The 15999-nt window shown below is 42.0% G+C and overlaps 1 protein-coding gene across 2 annotated transcripts in view; it reads right to left on the bottom strand.

Annotated features, from left to right (window-relative positions):
- The window catches only part of afap1.S (actin filament associated protein 1 S homeolog), a 96572-nt gene extending 81299 nt beyond the window's left edge, over positions 1-15273 (bottom strand). Inside the window, exon 1 of one of the 2 annotated variants that reach the window (XM_018243027.2) lies at positions 15117-15273. In XM_018243027.2, the coding sequence (XP_018098516.1) occupies positions 15117-15135 (19 nt within the window). In that variant the 5' untranslated portion in view covers positions 15136-15273. The remainder of the gene's footprint in view (positions 1-15116) is intronic. The other variant, XM_018243028.2, reaches the window with a different exon arrangement.
- Positions 15274-15999: the final 726 nt, after the last annotated feature.

Genomic DNA, 15999 nt, shown 5'->3' with positions numbered 1-15999 from the left:
ATATGCTATACTTTTTAAGCACCCGTTATGTTCTGACCTCTCCCTATAAACAGGCAGAAAATCAGCAACAGCCAAACTATAAACATCTGTTTAAACTGAGGCTTTTCCAGTGATAATTGGACTCAGGCTTCCCAACTGCTGCTCTGGATATCAAGAGCAGAAATCCCATTTTAAAAAATGGCAGACGATAGTTACATTTATCATATTCTCCATGTGGGGGAAGAAAAATACAAAGTGTGGGCTGATAAGCTGATAAATCTCTCCCAGCATAGGGAACCCAGGAGAGGTAACAACTATTATTAAAAGGGTAGTTTACCTTTAAGTTTACCATAGAATGGCTAATTCTAAGCAACTTTTTAACTGATCATTATTTAATTTTCTAAAGTGATTTTTAATTATTTAAAATTTTCTTCTTCTAACTCTTTCCAGCTTTCAAATGGGGGTCACTGACCCTATCTAAAAAGCAAATGTTCTGTAAGGCTGCAGATGTATAGCTATTGCTGATTTTTATTACTCATCTTTCTATTCAGACCCTCTTCTATTTATATTCCAGTCTCTTATTCAAATCAGTGCATGGTTGCTAGAGTAAAGTGGACCCTAGCAACCAGACTGCTGAAATTGCAAACTGGCGAGGTGCTAAATGAAAATCTAAATAACTTACAACCACAAATAACAACAAATGAAAACCAGTTGCAAATAGCCTGGGAATATCACTCTCTACATCATACTAAACGCTAACTCAAAGATGAACAACACCTTTAATATACTTTTATAAAGGGCCTCGTACAAATGGATCAGAACACATTGTGCACATATATCAATATTCGATTTTCGAATTTATTCAAATTTAGTTTTATTCGAAATTCGAATATTCTATTATTTCTTATACAAATTGAATATCTTAAACTCGGACGAATTTTACAGAGTCGAAACATTGAATCGAATTCTAATCTAATTCGATCAAACTCGGTTTGAAAAAAAACTTGAATGTCAGGAAGGCTGCAAACATCTCCAAATTGCTCACTTAAAAGAGAAACAACCCCGTAACATAAAAAGCCCCTCCCTTCTCACGAGGAAACTTTAAACGACTTAGGAAATTGAAGCTCCGCGAGTGCATTGCCGCAGGCGATTTTTCATTTTAGCAGGCGGAAGGCAGTTCGGGGAGATTGTCGCACCCGAAGAAGAGGTGATTAGTCGCCAGGCAACAAAATCTCCCCGAATCTGCCTGTGTGCCCCTGCCCTAAAGAAAGATGAAGCCCCAAGATCTGCTATTGTTTTCTTTATTCACATGGCAGGTAGCTGCCATACTAGGCAAGTCTTACAAACTGATTGTAAAGAAGACCTTTAATTTACTAACACATAGCTCGTGAAAGAGTATTTATTTGTTTGCTTATACTGTCCCTTTAATGGAGAACTAAAGCTTAACTAAAGAAGTAGGTAGAAATGTTGTACATGATTTTGTGCTTCTGTACCAGCCCAAGGCAACCACAGCCCTTTAGCAGTAAAGATCTGTGTCTCCAAAGATGCCCCAGTAGCTCCCCATCTTCTTTTCTGCTGATTTACTGCACATGCTCTGTGCTGCTGTCACTTACTGAGTTTAGGGACCCACTCACAATATACAGTACACATAGAATAGAAATGTCACAATATAAGGCTGATTAGTAATTAATACACATAATTACTACATGGCAGCACAGAAACCAGTGCAATTAGCATCAGAATTTAATAATCAGCAAACCTGTAGCATCAGTTTATATTACAGCCAGGGAAGCTCATTTTCTGCTGGATAATTAGTGACGAGCCCTAAGCTTAGCTTCTCAACAGCCAATCAGAGCCCACTGAGCATGTGAGTGTCACAGACACTTTCCAAGATGGTGACCCCCTGTGACAAGTTTGAAGTCCTGGATCATTGCTGCTATTGACAAGCTGAAACATAAGTTCAGTATGGAATATATGCCGTTTTTAGCTAATTCACTTTTATATTGATATTCTGACAGTTGCAGTTTTCAATCAGTCTTCATTTTGTTATAGTAATTCTGTGATTTTTGTTCAGCAGATTTCCAATTTGGTATTTAAGTAGCGATCTGGTTGCCAGAATGTTATTTTCCTGCAGTGGCTTGAATGAGAGATTGGAATAAGTATAGGAGCGGAACTGAATAAAAAGTAATAAAAGGTAACAATAACAATTAAAACCTCACAGAGCTGGGGTCAGCGACTCCCCTTTAAAAGCTGGAAAGAGGAAGAAGAGGAATGCAAATATTTCAAAAATATTCAATAAATAAAGAATAAATAATAAAGACCGACTGCAAATGGACATTCTATAAAATACTAAGAGTTAACATAAAGATGAACCACCCTTTAATATACATTTCTCCTTTAAGTGTAAAGCAGAAGGAAAACTGCAAAAGTCACTGAATGGTTAAATTTGGGGAAGAGGCTGTATAAAAACATTACAGTTCCTTCTGGGGTTTGTTACTGTTCTATAAAGGCTGCACATTACATTGTTTAAGTAGGATAACGCAATATTCATAACTATAAAGTGAGATCATTTGGCCACTGCGAATCACAGAGCAGCTGTTCACTTACACTAGAGTCCTGCAGCGGGTCGGGTACCCGTGGGTTACCCGCAAAAACCTGTGGTACCTTGCGGGTTGAGGGGAGAAGTTCTGGGTGTGGGTAAAGACGCGGGTCGGCGGTTCTGCGGGTTGGGCCGCGGGTCTTCTCAATAGTGATTTTAACTCCTTTTTCCTGATCACGTCTAATTCCAATGATGTCACTTCCGGTTTACAATGACGGCCCGATTCTTGATGATCAGCGGGTCGCGGGTCCGGGTTGCGGATAAGGTACTTGCGGGTAGGGCCGGGTAGCCGTTCCAAGCGGGTAAGAATTCGGGTCGCGGGTTGCGGATTGCAGGTACGGGTCGGGTACGGGTCCCAAAAAAATAACCCGCACAGGACTTTAGCTTACACTAAGACTGTACAGGATGATTCAAACCACATTCGGAGAAGGGCTGTCAACTCTGAGAAACTCTGATGTGCCCACAGAGACACATTTACAAAAAATCTTGTGTTATACCAGGCGAAAACTGTAAAAAAGAAACCCAGTAGATCTAAAACACTATATTTATAGCTCTTACTTCCTCCAAACCCTTGCAATGCTCATTGGTCCTTGCGACCCCATTGCTGCCCCATTCTTGCAGTTCCACTATAATTGCCTAGGTGAGGGGTTCATATATTTCTATACCTTCCAACATTTTGGAAATAAAAAGAGGGACAAAAAAGTTGGCGCGCACAGAGCGGTGACATTTTTTTGACCACGCTCATTTTTGTGTCCCCCTAATTACGATGTTATTTTTACAAAATTTGGCTGAACATATTTCTGTGGTTTTTTCAGGTATTACAGTTTTGCTAATGAAGGTGAATTGCCCTTTAAGCTGTGAATATAACTTCTCCCAAGAGACCTGCTTATTAGGGATGGGCAAATTTCTCCCGTTTAGATTCGCCGGAAAATTCTTTCCATAATAAAGTCAATGGGTGCGCTTAATTGTCACCAACGTTGGCATTGTCGCCGGTGTCCAAAAAATTTGGCGAATTTTCCAGCCAATTTCGCAGATTTATTCGCGGACGACAAAACTCAGACATGCGGTGCAAATTCGCGCCTTCAGGCAGGCAGTTACCTTAAGTTTTCCTGACTTCTACTAGACAACATCGCTTCAAATGGTCTTTTTAATTCATGGACAAAACGTACATTTAATCGATCGTTTCAAGATAAGCTTGGTCTAACGATAACTAAAACATCTTTTAAAAATCTTTACATCTATGGGCAGCTTAAGATATAATTCATCCTTATTGGAAGCAAAACCAGCCTATTGGGTTTATTTAGGGGCAGATTCAATCAAGGGTCGAATTTTGAAAAACTTCGAAATTTTAATTCAAAAAGACCAACCGAAATTAAACTGAAGTTTTTTTTTGGCTGAATAGGTCCGTTTTCGATCGAATTCGAATAGTACGAATCGAAGTAATAGCATTTTTCCCCCACAAAACTTGAATTTTTCAAAGTCCACCAATTGACTCCAAATGAGGATCCAAATTAATGAAAGTTCTGTTATCCAGAAAACTCCAGATTCTGAATAACAGGTACATACCTGCACCTTGTACTGATCCCAACAAAGATATAATTAATCCTTATTGTATGCAACACAAGCCTATTGGGTTTATTTAACTTTTGAATGATCTTTTAGCAGACTTATGGTAGAATGATCCAAATTACAGAAAGATCCTATATTCGGAAAACCCCAGGTCCCGAGCATTCTGGATAACATGTCCCATTTCTGTGCAACTACAAATCCCCAGTTCTGATGCTCTGGCCGACTGATGCCATTGATAAAACATATGGCAGGAACATAAAGCAAGAATAAAGTAAGTGGAATATAAAGCTGCCCCACCCTAACTGTACATTTCCTTTATGTATAATATGGCAGCAGATGTTGGCTCCAGACCTTTTTCTTGAGATAAAAGAAAGCCGGCACCCATGATTGGCAAAATTGGGAAGGGTCTCTGTAAAGTTCAACTCCAAGATCCGACCTGTCCAAGAAGTGATCGTCTCCCCCCGACATGTTTTCACTAATGGTACCTCCTGTCCTTCAGTAGAAACAATTCACAGGAACTGGTCTGCACCCTGAGCTTTAACTCCTGAGAGCCGAATCACTTATTTTTGTTTTAAAACACATTTCAGATGTTGTTTTCTTAGACTACAGAACGGAATATTCCTGCTCTGCAAGTCTTTTTTTTCTATTTTTTTTTTTTACACTGCCCTCTTTGTCCATCATGTATATTTGAATTTGGAAATCTCTCTCAGAGAGAAATATTTAGAGGTAAATGTGTATTTGTGCAGCCCTGCAGTTCTCACCGTGTTGGAGTGAATATGGTAGTAATCACCATGTGTTTGGGTATGAGGAATAATGGCAGCTCCCACAGGGCACTCGCTTCTTTCTACGCATCTTTCTCTCCATTCAAACCAATGGGCCTTACATTGTACGATTTGGCCACACATGCGGATGTGGAGAAAATTCCATTTGCAGCCCATTCTGTGGAAGACAAAAAGAGGTGGTTCCGCACTCACATTGGTTGACGCGTTTCGGGCGCAGATGCCCTTAATCATAAGCATAAAAGCGCCGAAACGCATATGGATAACAGTGCATATTGTAGGACAGTCACAATTTTGACAGCTCAACCCGCAGTCCCGGGTTTGTTACTGAAATGTCCCGACTTCCTCTTTCATCTCCTGCACTGAACAGCCAGAAAAAAAGATATAAAGTTTCTAACTAAACTGGCCTTGTCAGAGAGATCACAATACGTGGCACGTAGAGATGTGCGGGGTGAGAATTCCTATGGGTTATTGCACCTGGGCAAATGTACTGCCTTTCATTACATATGGAGAATCCATGGTACCCACTTTAGCTCAAAACAATGTTACAGAGAAAACACTGGTGTTGTGTTATCACCCAACAATCAAATACATTTTCACCCCACGTCACCCTAATATCCCTTTCAGCCGCATAGAGGGGAAAAAAGTAATATAAAGTGGTTATATTGCTGCGGGGGGTCAGGGCAAAAGAGGCAGGCAATTCATTCAAAAACTATAAAAAATAAATAAATGACCAATTGAAAAGTTGGCAGGAATAGGGCGCTGTCTAGATGTTGAACCGCCCTTTCATACACGTGTAATCAGTATGCATGATGTAATATAAAGAACTGGGCCCCATGCTACATCCAGCTGTTGTTTAACTACAACATACAGAATGGCCAAGCAGCAGTCAATGGGATGTGGTAGTGCAGTGAAACAATTGCTAGTAGGCACTTACAGGAGCTTTATTTATAGGGACTTGCTTTGATTATAGAATCAGTCTATGGTGTGACGTAATTCCCTATTGCCCTCGCGAGCAACATGTTGCTCATCAACCCCTTGGAAGTTGCTCCCAGTGGCCTCAAAACAGGTAATAATTTTTGAATTCCAGGCTTGGAGGCAAGTTTTGGTTGCATAAAAACAGGTGTTCTGCCAATCAGAGCCTCCTGTCAGCCCATATAAAGGTTACCCAACAGCCCTTTTTGGAACCCCCTTAGAGACTTTTTTCATGCTTGTATTGCTCTTCAACTATTTTTTACATTTGAATGCAGCTCATGGGTAAAAAAAAAAAAAAAAAAAAGGTTGGGGACCCCTGCTCTACATCATACTTAAATTTCATTTAATGGTAAACTATCTCTTTAACTGGTATCAATTTCCTCCATCCAGTGTTTCCTAGTATCCCTTTAACTTGTCTCACTCTTGAAACTGTTACAACCGGCTACATTAGTTTATGGCATTTCCCAGAGGCAGCTTCACTCTCTCCATGGAGAGCCGATCCTTGATTTGAAGCTTGACCAGCAATGAATGTAACAAATTGTAACATTCTGCAGCAAGGAAATCACAAGAGTCACTAGAGTAATTACTAATCTCTTACTTTGTAACAGTTTGGAATCTGCTACTGGGAAACATGACTAATGTATTAAATGCACAAAAGCTGTACAGAGCTGGTCATCAAAATGATTAAATCAGCGTGCGCTTCGTTAAAAGGCCCTTCCTCTTAATGAGCAAAAAGCTACCATTTTGCATGGGGTCATTGACATTCCTGTGATCTAATCTTCCCCTCTCTGTTTGTGAACTCACTGTGTTGTGGGAACCAGGGGATGCAAGGGCCGCGTGTACTGGGAAACATAGAATATAAGCAATTAATATGAAATCTGCTACATATATTAACAGCTTTGGTCCAGTTTCCCCATAACAATACTAACAGGATTCTACGATCCATACACAAACCCTGCCTAAACACTCTGAAGCCCCTTAATCAAAGGACTAATACTGTCCCCCAAGCAACCAAAATCATAATTAAGTAAGTTTTGGCCATTCTACAAGTTAATGAAAGCCACTGGTGACTTTAGCAACTGTGTTATTGGATCAGCCCTGTATTGTTGACAACCAATGGCACACAGTCACCATCGGGGTTAATACAGGGGGTTATCCATTCATGGGTTCCATGGCAGAGAGGGTCTTCAGAGAGGGAAAGGTGCAATTTGTGGGTTGTGGAAAGGTTGGGGCCTCCTTGCAACTGACACTTTGTTTCCATTGGGGTCCCATTTTACTTGTCAGCAGGGTGTCCGACTTCAGGAGGCCTTGGGGACGGGTGGGCTAATAAAGGAGTCTCACTTGGAGAGAGTTGTCACCTTTCCAGAGGTAGTTTACCGACTAACAGGGGACAGAGACAAAGGGAGTGTCAAAATGATGCCACAGGGTTGAGATGGCAAAAGTGGATGGGGGCATTGTGCCACGAGGAGGATCTGAAGAAAGAAAATAAAGCAAAAGAGTAAATTTCCAGTACATTCTGAGGGATCAGGGCAGTCTAGGGGTCACTATATTGCCAGTATATTTGTGATACCAGCCTCGGCCTTGAAAGTTTGGTAAAATACCAGCTGGGTTGCCACCCTACACTTGAAGATGGGCACTGCTAATAAACAACTTAAGGTAACAGTGAAAATAATGTAAGAATTAAAAAAGAAAATCACAGTTGCCTGAAATTACTGATGGCTCTTGTACCTTAAGTTGCTTATTGGTGATTCCCTGTTACCCACAGACTGCGATTTTCTGTGCAAGGAGACGATCTACTACTATAGCCATCAGGACTAATTTTGGATTAATTTGCAGAGCAGAGAAGAGAGGAGTGCATTGTTCAAACCTGCTGTGAAGGACCCCATTAGCCTATTAGTATGGGGCCCCCGTAATTACTGATGGATTACAGATCTTTTCTGAGACCTTTTGCCCTCCGTGGTTCTTCCTACTTAAATGGAGACAAATAGGTAACTTGCCCCTATGGCTTGGATAACCTTCTGTGTGCTTGTGGCAATCACTGTCCACTGGATCTTAGTAGCACACACAGGCATGAGAGTTGTGATGTGTCATTCTTACCCCTACAATGGGGGCACAAGCCTTTCAGTACAGCCATCGACCTGTCTTCTCCAAATTCAGCACAAAACTGTTGTTTTACTACAACTCCCATCACTCCTCAACAGCAGCAGAGAAGTAAATTAGTCTGATTTGACAGGGACACTCAGATCAGGTCAGGTTGAGTCAGGCACTGCTGGTTTTATTTTTGGACTGAGGCTTCACCTGGCTTAACTTGTGTCTGCAATATAATATAATATATTTTATATTTATATAGCATATATTATATAAATATAATAGGGCACATGGCATGAGCCACTCATGTGAATCTGAATGACAGCAGAAAAGAAAGTTCAGCTCAGTGATAAAGGAAGATGGTGGTACTGCAAATAGAGCATCACTCTCCCTTTGTTCTGCCCCATTCATCTTGCAGTGTTAATCTGCTGTTGTTTTTGCTCCTTTTTTGTTCTTGTTCGGCATCAGAAAGTTCAGACACATTCCATGTCAAAGACTAGTGACTGAAAATGGACTGATATGTAAATCCCCAACAAAGCCCCCAAATACACAGCCTATTTTTTACCTACTTTACATCAAGAGACAACAAAGTCTTTATATTTCTATTTCACAAGGAAACTTCGGTAAACGAAGTGCTCCGAGTGCCATCCAGCCGGCGATTTCGATTCTAGCCGGTGGGGAGGCAGTTCGGGGAGATTAGTCGCACGAAGAAGCAGTTTGTCGCTGGGTGACTAATCTCCCCCAGTGGCTTTGTGTACCCCTGCCCTTATGCAGATGTGAAGGAGCTGCCATATGTTGTGCCTTATGCTGGCCACTCATACCCAGATTTGAAGGTGCAGCTTTTTTATTTTAACCATAATGCTCAAGTATGGCACCTTGAAGAAGTAAAGAAGCTTTAACAGACCATCCTATGACCCTATCGTATCAAACTTTCTCTGTCCACACTGAACATTTAATTTGTCTGATAAGAGCATGAGATCTAATTGTATAACCAGAATGCTGACTACTGCCCCCTGGGAGCTGCCATGTTGCTTATACCGAGCCAGATTTCTTTATTTATTGTTAAAGAGACTATGTGCTTAGCCCATTTGGTTGTCAGACTAGTGCACTGTATGTGAGATTGGGCTGAAACTGGGGTTTTCTTTTCCCAGAGACCAAAAACTATTCACGATATGTGCTGAAATAGGGTTTCTTTCTCTATTGAGCCAAAGAGGAAATGTCATGTTGTTTCAATAACTTGATATTAAAATCGGATGCCTATTTGGATGAAGATGCTTATCGCGGCTGGCAGACAGCAGAAATAACATTACCTACTGTTCCAGCCCACTCAATCATTAAGCCTGCGGGCAGGTGGGTTCTCTCTTGGGGGCATATAAATCTCCCCCGTATCTTCAGGATTCAGAACCCACCTCTGTTAACGAGAAGTTCAATGTACGGACTCCTGCTGAGACCCACCCTATATCCTCATGCTCCCAAGCCGGACAGCCTGAGCCTTCTCTAAAGGGACACTGTACAGCCAATGATGCATTCTAAAAACAATAAGGGCTTTGTAGAGCTTTTCTTTGCTGGTAAAAAATTAATCATACAAAAGACTATTCTTTTTTAACCTCAGCAGTATAAGCAGTATGGCTGTTTCCATGTGAACTGACAAACAAATAAGTCTCGTTATGCAGAATAACCAACATAATATGTTGTCCTACTGATTTCTGCCGTGTGTGTGTGTATTTCATTTTTTTAGTTTACAAAACTGAAGTTTTGAAACGTTGGGTTTGTAAATTAAATTAAAAAAAAAAAAAAAAAAAACCTATTTTTGTTTGCACAAGAGCTTGCAATCTAAAGTGTACTTATTTAACAGCCTCCTTCTGGAAGGAACTAATGGGGATTGAACATCACTACTGTGATGTCCAAACAGAATCACTGTGATTGGCCAATTAAGGGTGATAGAGATGTATAATCTATATATAATGCTGCATCTACACAGTGGTACAGGTCATAAGCCAGAGTCCTAAATCCCCTTTAGCCAATGTCAAACGGAGAACAAAATGCGAGTAATGACTCCCTATGGAGAAAAGCACACACGCCTCATGTGAGAATCTTACTTGTGAGCTTCGGCAATTATTGATCCAGTAGAAAATGAAGTATTCAGTGGAGGTTTTCCCCTATTTAAACATGGCATTAGATCTGAAATACTGCTGCAGTGTCCGGACTGTTGGGAGATGTAGTTCAAGTGCAGCTGGAGGGCAGCAGGCACGTGTTCTTAACCTACATTAAACCATGTGCTGTCAGAAAAGAACAGCTAATTATTCGGCACAGAGCAGCCAAGGCCTTGTGGGAATTTGGGCTGGAGGAGACCTGACTGCTGGTAAATTGTATATGTAGTCAGGGCGGAGAATAGAAAGGGACAGGCTGCATTCAATAGCACTTACATATAAATGTATAACCAATGGCATCTCTTATTACATGTATAGTGGAAAGTTCCCTTGGATTACATGCCAAATCATTGTCACTTTTTTAGGGTGGAGTTCCCCTTTAATGGACCTTCCAAGCAAACCCCCAAAACAGAACAAAGATCATTTGAATGCCACGGGCAAAGGGTTAATGGTTTGGCCCTGGCCTTTATTGTGGTGAGACCCACTCAGAGCTAAAGGAGACCTCAAGGGATGCCATATGTTTTTGTGGATCCTGCTCAAAATGAATAATGGGCCCCTCTAATTAGCCCCCTTGATGCCTATAATAGACAGCGGAGTCTCTGCTCTTCTGCTCCCATATCTGCCTAATTTCCCCAGGATGAATTACAATAGCATATGTATCTCTAGCAGTGGGATGATAATATTACAGGCTGTAAGCACTTGCCAGCAAGGCCCTCTCCCATCTGGATCAGTCTCACTGTTACAGAGTAGCTGAGGCTGAAAAAGACACAAACAGGTGAACTTTCTTGCAATAAGGTAAGTGAAAGTCGGCCATGACACCTGCTCGCGAGCCCAGCTGTTTGGACCTCGGCAGCACCCACCAGTCACTGAAATAACCATCAATGAAACTGCACCCAGCCACATGTTTGACACTAGTAGTGATGCCCAGCATATTGAGCAACCAGGGCATCTACAGCTACTGCCAGTCTCATGTCTCAGTCGCAACTGTCGTCTCCACAACTGAATGAGCAGTTCCTGTAAGATCACGTTGTACAATATCCATCAAACCCTAGGGAAAGGGTGGTGGGCTCTCAATGGCAGATGGAATGTCAATGTAATTATTATTATTTATTCATAAACTGGCAGACATGAGCGTTAAAGGAGAACTTAACCCTAAAAATGAATGTGGGTAAAAATGGCATATTTCATATACTGAACTTTCCATCTGTGACACTCACATGCTCAGTGGGCTCTGATTGGCTGTTGAGAAGCTAAGCTTAGGGCTCGTCACTAATTATCCAGCAGAAAATGAGCTTCCCTTTCTGTAATATAAACTGATGCTACAGGTTTGCTGATTATTAAATTCTGATGCTAATTGCACTGGTTTCTGTGCTGCCATGTAGTAATTATGTGTATTAATTACTAATCAGCCTTATATTGTGACATTTCTATTCTATGTGTACTGTATATTGTGAGTGGGTCCCTAAGCTCAGTAAGTGACAGCAGCACAGAGCATGTGCAGTGAATCAGCAGAAAAGAAGATGGGGAGCTACTGGGGCATCTTTGGAGACACAGATCTTTACTGGTAAAGGGCTGTGGTTGCCTTAGGCTGGTACAGAAGCCTAAAGCATAATGTACAACATTTCTGCCTACTTCTTTAGTTCTCCTTTAACACTTGGTGGGGGGGGGGTAACCAACACTATTACAGCCTTCAGTTTGAGAAACAGCAGTTTCCCAAATGCATGGACATCCCAGCATCCAGTCATCCAACAACTAAAGTACTTCAAGCTGCCATCTTTCCCTACAATACCTTTTACCCCGGGGTTTAACCCCTGCCAAAATCTCACGAGGAGGGGAAGGCAAACAAAATCACCTGCAAAGCAGCAATTAAATGTAACCTCACCAGCGTGCGTAGCACACAGCACCCAGCAAATTAACATTGCACGTATAGGGGTAAATTGTATTGTGAATGTACTTTGCTGTCATCAGGGGAGGGAACTGAACATGGCATAAAGGGTTAAACTAGCATGCTATGGCTCAGGGAGGGAACTGAGCACAATATAATGGGTAAAACAAGCATACTATGGCTCAGGGGAGGGAACTGAGCACAATATAAGGGGATAAACTATCATGCTATGGCTCAGGGAAGGGAACGGAGCATGATATAAGGGGTTAAGCTAGCATGCTATGGCTCAGGGAAGGGAACCGAGTATGATATAAGGGGTTAAGCTAGCATGCTATGGCTCAGGGAAGGGAACCGAGTATGATATAAGGGGTTAAGCTAGCATGCTATGGCTCAGGGAAGGGAACCGAGTATGATATAAGGGGTTAAACTAGCATGCTATGGCTAAGGGAAGGGAACTGAGCACAATATAAGGGGTTAAACTATCATGCTATGGCTCAGGGACGGGAACTGAGCACAATATAAGGGGTTAAACTAGCATGCTATGGCTCACGTAAAGGGAACGGAGTATGATATAATGGGTTAAACTAGCATGCTATGGCTGGAAGATTAATCTGTGGCTGTGGATACAAAGAAACAGATCATTCCACAAAGAGCACTTCATTATTCTGCAGTTGGATTCCCCGCACCCTAGAGCACAGAGAGAGAGAGAGACTAATCAAACCATGTCCTTATAATATAACAGCCAGTAACGACATTACACTCACAGCAATAATATCAGTTACAGGGCGGCCCTTCAATTTTAAAATGAGAACAAATCACTAAAGGAAGAAAGCAATACACAGCTCGCTAAACGCACTCTCCTCCTACCAATCAGAGCTTGCGTCTGCAGCTGGATCTGTGTCTGTAGGAAGCAGCAGGGAGAGCTCTCCAACCCATAACCATCTGAAAATTGGGAATTGTGCCTACCCTAGGCAAGGGTTTGTCCATAATGCTGATGCCAGTCACACTTGATTGGTACATATGTAGGTCAGGCTGTGTTAAATCAGGAAAGGACACTGACTGCTTGTCAACTAGAAGTGTCACATCTGTATATGTATGTATGTATGTATGTATGTATGTATGTATGTATGTATGTATGTATGTATACACCTTATCTCAGGGGTGCCCACAAGGCAGATAGGGATCTACCAGTAGACCTTTACAACAAACAGCTTGTCTATATTAGTCTCCTATTTCATGCTTTTCATTCAGATATTTATTATGTTAAGGTCACATAAGAAATAGTTGTCTGTTAAATATGGCACAATAAATTCTCGCATAAATCAATAGAATACTTAAAGGAGAACTAAAGCTTAACTAAAGAAGTAGCTAGAAATGTTGTACATTATGTTTTGTGCTTCTGTACCAGCCCAAGGCAACCACAGCCCTTTAGCAGTAAAGATCTGTGTCTCCAAAGATGCCCCAGTAGCTCCCCATCTTCTTTTCTGCTGATTCACTGCACATGCTCTGTGCTGCTGTCACTTACTGAGCTTAGGGACCCACTCACAATATACAGTACACATAGAATAGAAATGTCACAATATAAGGCTGATTAGTAATTAATACAGATAATTACTACATGGCAGCACAGAAGCCAGTGCAATTAGCATCAGAATTTAATAATCAGCAAACCTGTAGCATCAGCTTATATTACAGGGGAAGCTCATTTTCTGCTGGATAATTAGTGACGAGCCCTAAACTTAGCTTCTCAACAGCCAATCAGATCCCACTGAGCATGTGAGTGTCACAGACACTTTCCAAGATGATGACCCCCTGTGACAAGTTTGAAGTCCTGGATCATTGCTGCTATTGACAAGCTGAAACTTTAGGCTTGTGCAAGAAGTTCAGTGTATAAACTATGGCATTTTTAGCCACATTCATGTATAGGGTTTAGTTCTCCTTTTAGTAATATTTTCCATGGAACAGAATGCTAACAATGCTTTTATGGATGTAGATGATAATGGGACAACATCACTAAAAGTAGATCTCACATAACTATGGGAACTCCTGCCTTACCTTATATACATTTTATACTAAACTCTATAGTTAGTATAGATATGGGTATATATAATTTATGTGAAAGTAGGGAGGGGTGTGTGTATGGGGGTTTTCATTTGGAGGGGTTGAACTTGAAGGCCTTTGTCTTCTTTCAACCCAATTTAACTATGTTACTGTATATATTTTTCATGCCTACTCCCAGCAGCAGGTATGGCTAAACCAGAGTGGTTTGGGGGCAGGGCACTTTATAAGCCCCTAGGTGCTTAGCCAGGCCAAATAAAGGGGGTTAGTGTGGTTAGTCTTTACCCCATGTGCTTATGCATAGAGACCAATAAGGATGCTGCTGAAGATCTCAAGGGTGCACATAGGTGTAAAGAACAAAATTCACAGTAGGGGGGTGTTGTTGATGCCACCCCAAGCTGCAGCGCCATAATATGCGAAAATATACCTATATAAAACCACTGGTGTTGCATTTAAGCAGCGGGGCAGTAACTGACAGCTCCCATTTGGAGCAGGGTTGTACAAGATGTTCTTAGATGCCCAACCTGCCGCCCTCCAGCTGTCACTGAACTACAATTCCCAGCACTCCATAACAGCAATAGAACAAAAGCGAGGAAGCTGACAGTTTGACATCTCGGTGCAGCTGACCCTGCCTATTGTCACTGCTGTGTAAAGCGACGGTGTTGTCCATATGCACTCAAGAATAAATGTCAATAATGGAAGGGGAAGGAATAGGTTACACTGGACTGCCAATGATACTGATAATAAAAGGCGACTGGGCAAATGGTGTGGGTAGAGCTTTGCTTAAAAATGTATCAGACTTACTGGACCCTACCAACCAGACTTTTCTGCACACAGGATTCTAATAGGAGAGCCCACAGGAAGGAGAACAGCCACAATAACAGTACAGCCCTACGGGGTATCGTTTAGCACAAACACACTGGAGCCAGCAGCACAGCTGGGATAAGCAGCAAGCACAACAGCTACACGGCACATTCCATTTCCCAACAAAAAAAAGGAGCAGAGAAGAAGCAGAAGCCCGGCAGGGCCCTTACCTTTGTAGTATTTCTGCATGGCTGCCCCAATAAATCCAGATCTGCTCCGGAAGGTGATGAATAAAGAGCCGGTGAGTGAGCAGCACAAGCAGCAGCAGCGGGAGGAGGAGGAATGAGCTGAGGATTCAACAGCTGCACACAACCCCGGCCCAGAAAAGCTGATACAACGTCACAGCGCTGACTGACAACAGAAGCGGCCAATGTAGTGGCGGGACAAGATATGAAGAGGCGGGGCCTGAACAGGGGAGTGTATAATGTGCTGAGGAACAAAGGAGGTTAATGGTGCTGCTGCCTGGCTGTCTCACTCCTGCTGCACAAAGGCTTTCTGGTTACTCAGTGGGACAGCTCAGCCCCTGACACTACACTCCACTATATCCCCAGCATGCCAGCTCTATATATGGCTACAGGGCACCAGGACAATACCCCCAGCCATGTCTGTAGTGTAGTCTGTACCTCACCACAAGTTCTACTTCTTCCATCTCAGATTCCTTCTTAAATGCAGTTGTAGCACACAAAACTCATCTCATCTACATTACAGTGTGTCTGTGAGGGTTTATAGTGCACTTATCCAGCAATAGAGTTTTATACAGGCAACGCTGGCGCTGCTCATCTGCTGTGACCCCCAAAATATCAACCAGGCCACCAGTATGTGCCGTCATTACCTGCCATCATAGTACCAACATTATGTGACATCATTGTACCACCATTACGTGCCGTCATTACCTGCCATCATTATACCACCATATGTGCCATCATTGTACCACCAGTATGTGTAGGGTTGCCACCTGGCCAGTATTTTACCAGCCTGACCGGTAAAAATGAGGCTTGGCTCCAATGTTATTAATAGAGAAAAAAATCTAAATATACAGGAAGGCCGGTGTTT

Source organism: Xenopus laevis, chromosome 1S (assembly GCF_017654675.1).
Source record: "Xenopus laevis strain J_2021 chromosome 1S, Xenopus_laevis_v10.1, whole genome shotgun sequence".
In the NCBI taxonomy this organism is placed as follows: domain Eukaryota; kingdom Metazoa; phylum Chordata; class Amphibia; order Anura; family Pipidae; genus Xenopus; species Xenopus laevis.
This window is presented reverse-complemented; position numbering and strand designations above follow the sequence as displayed.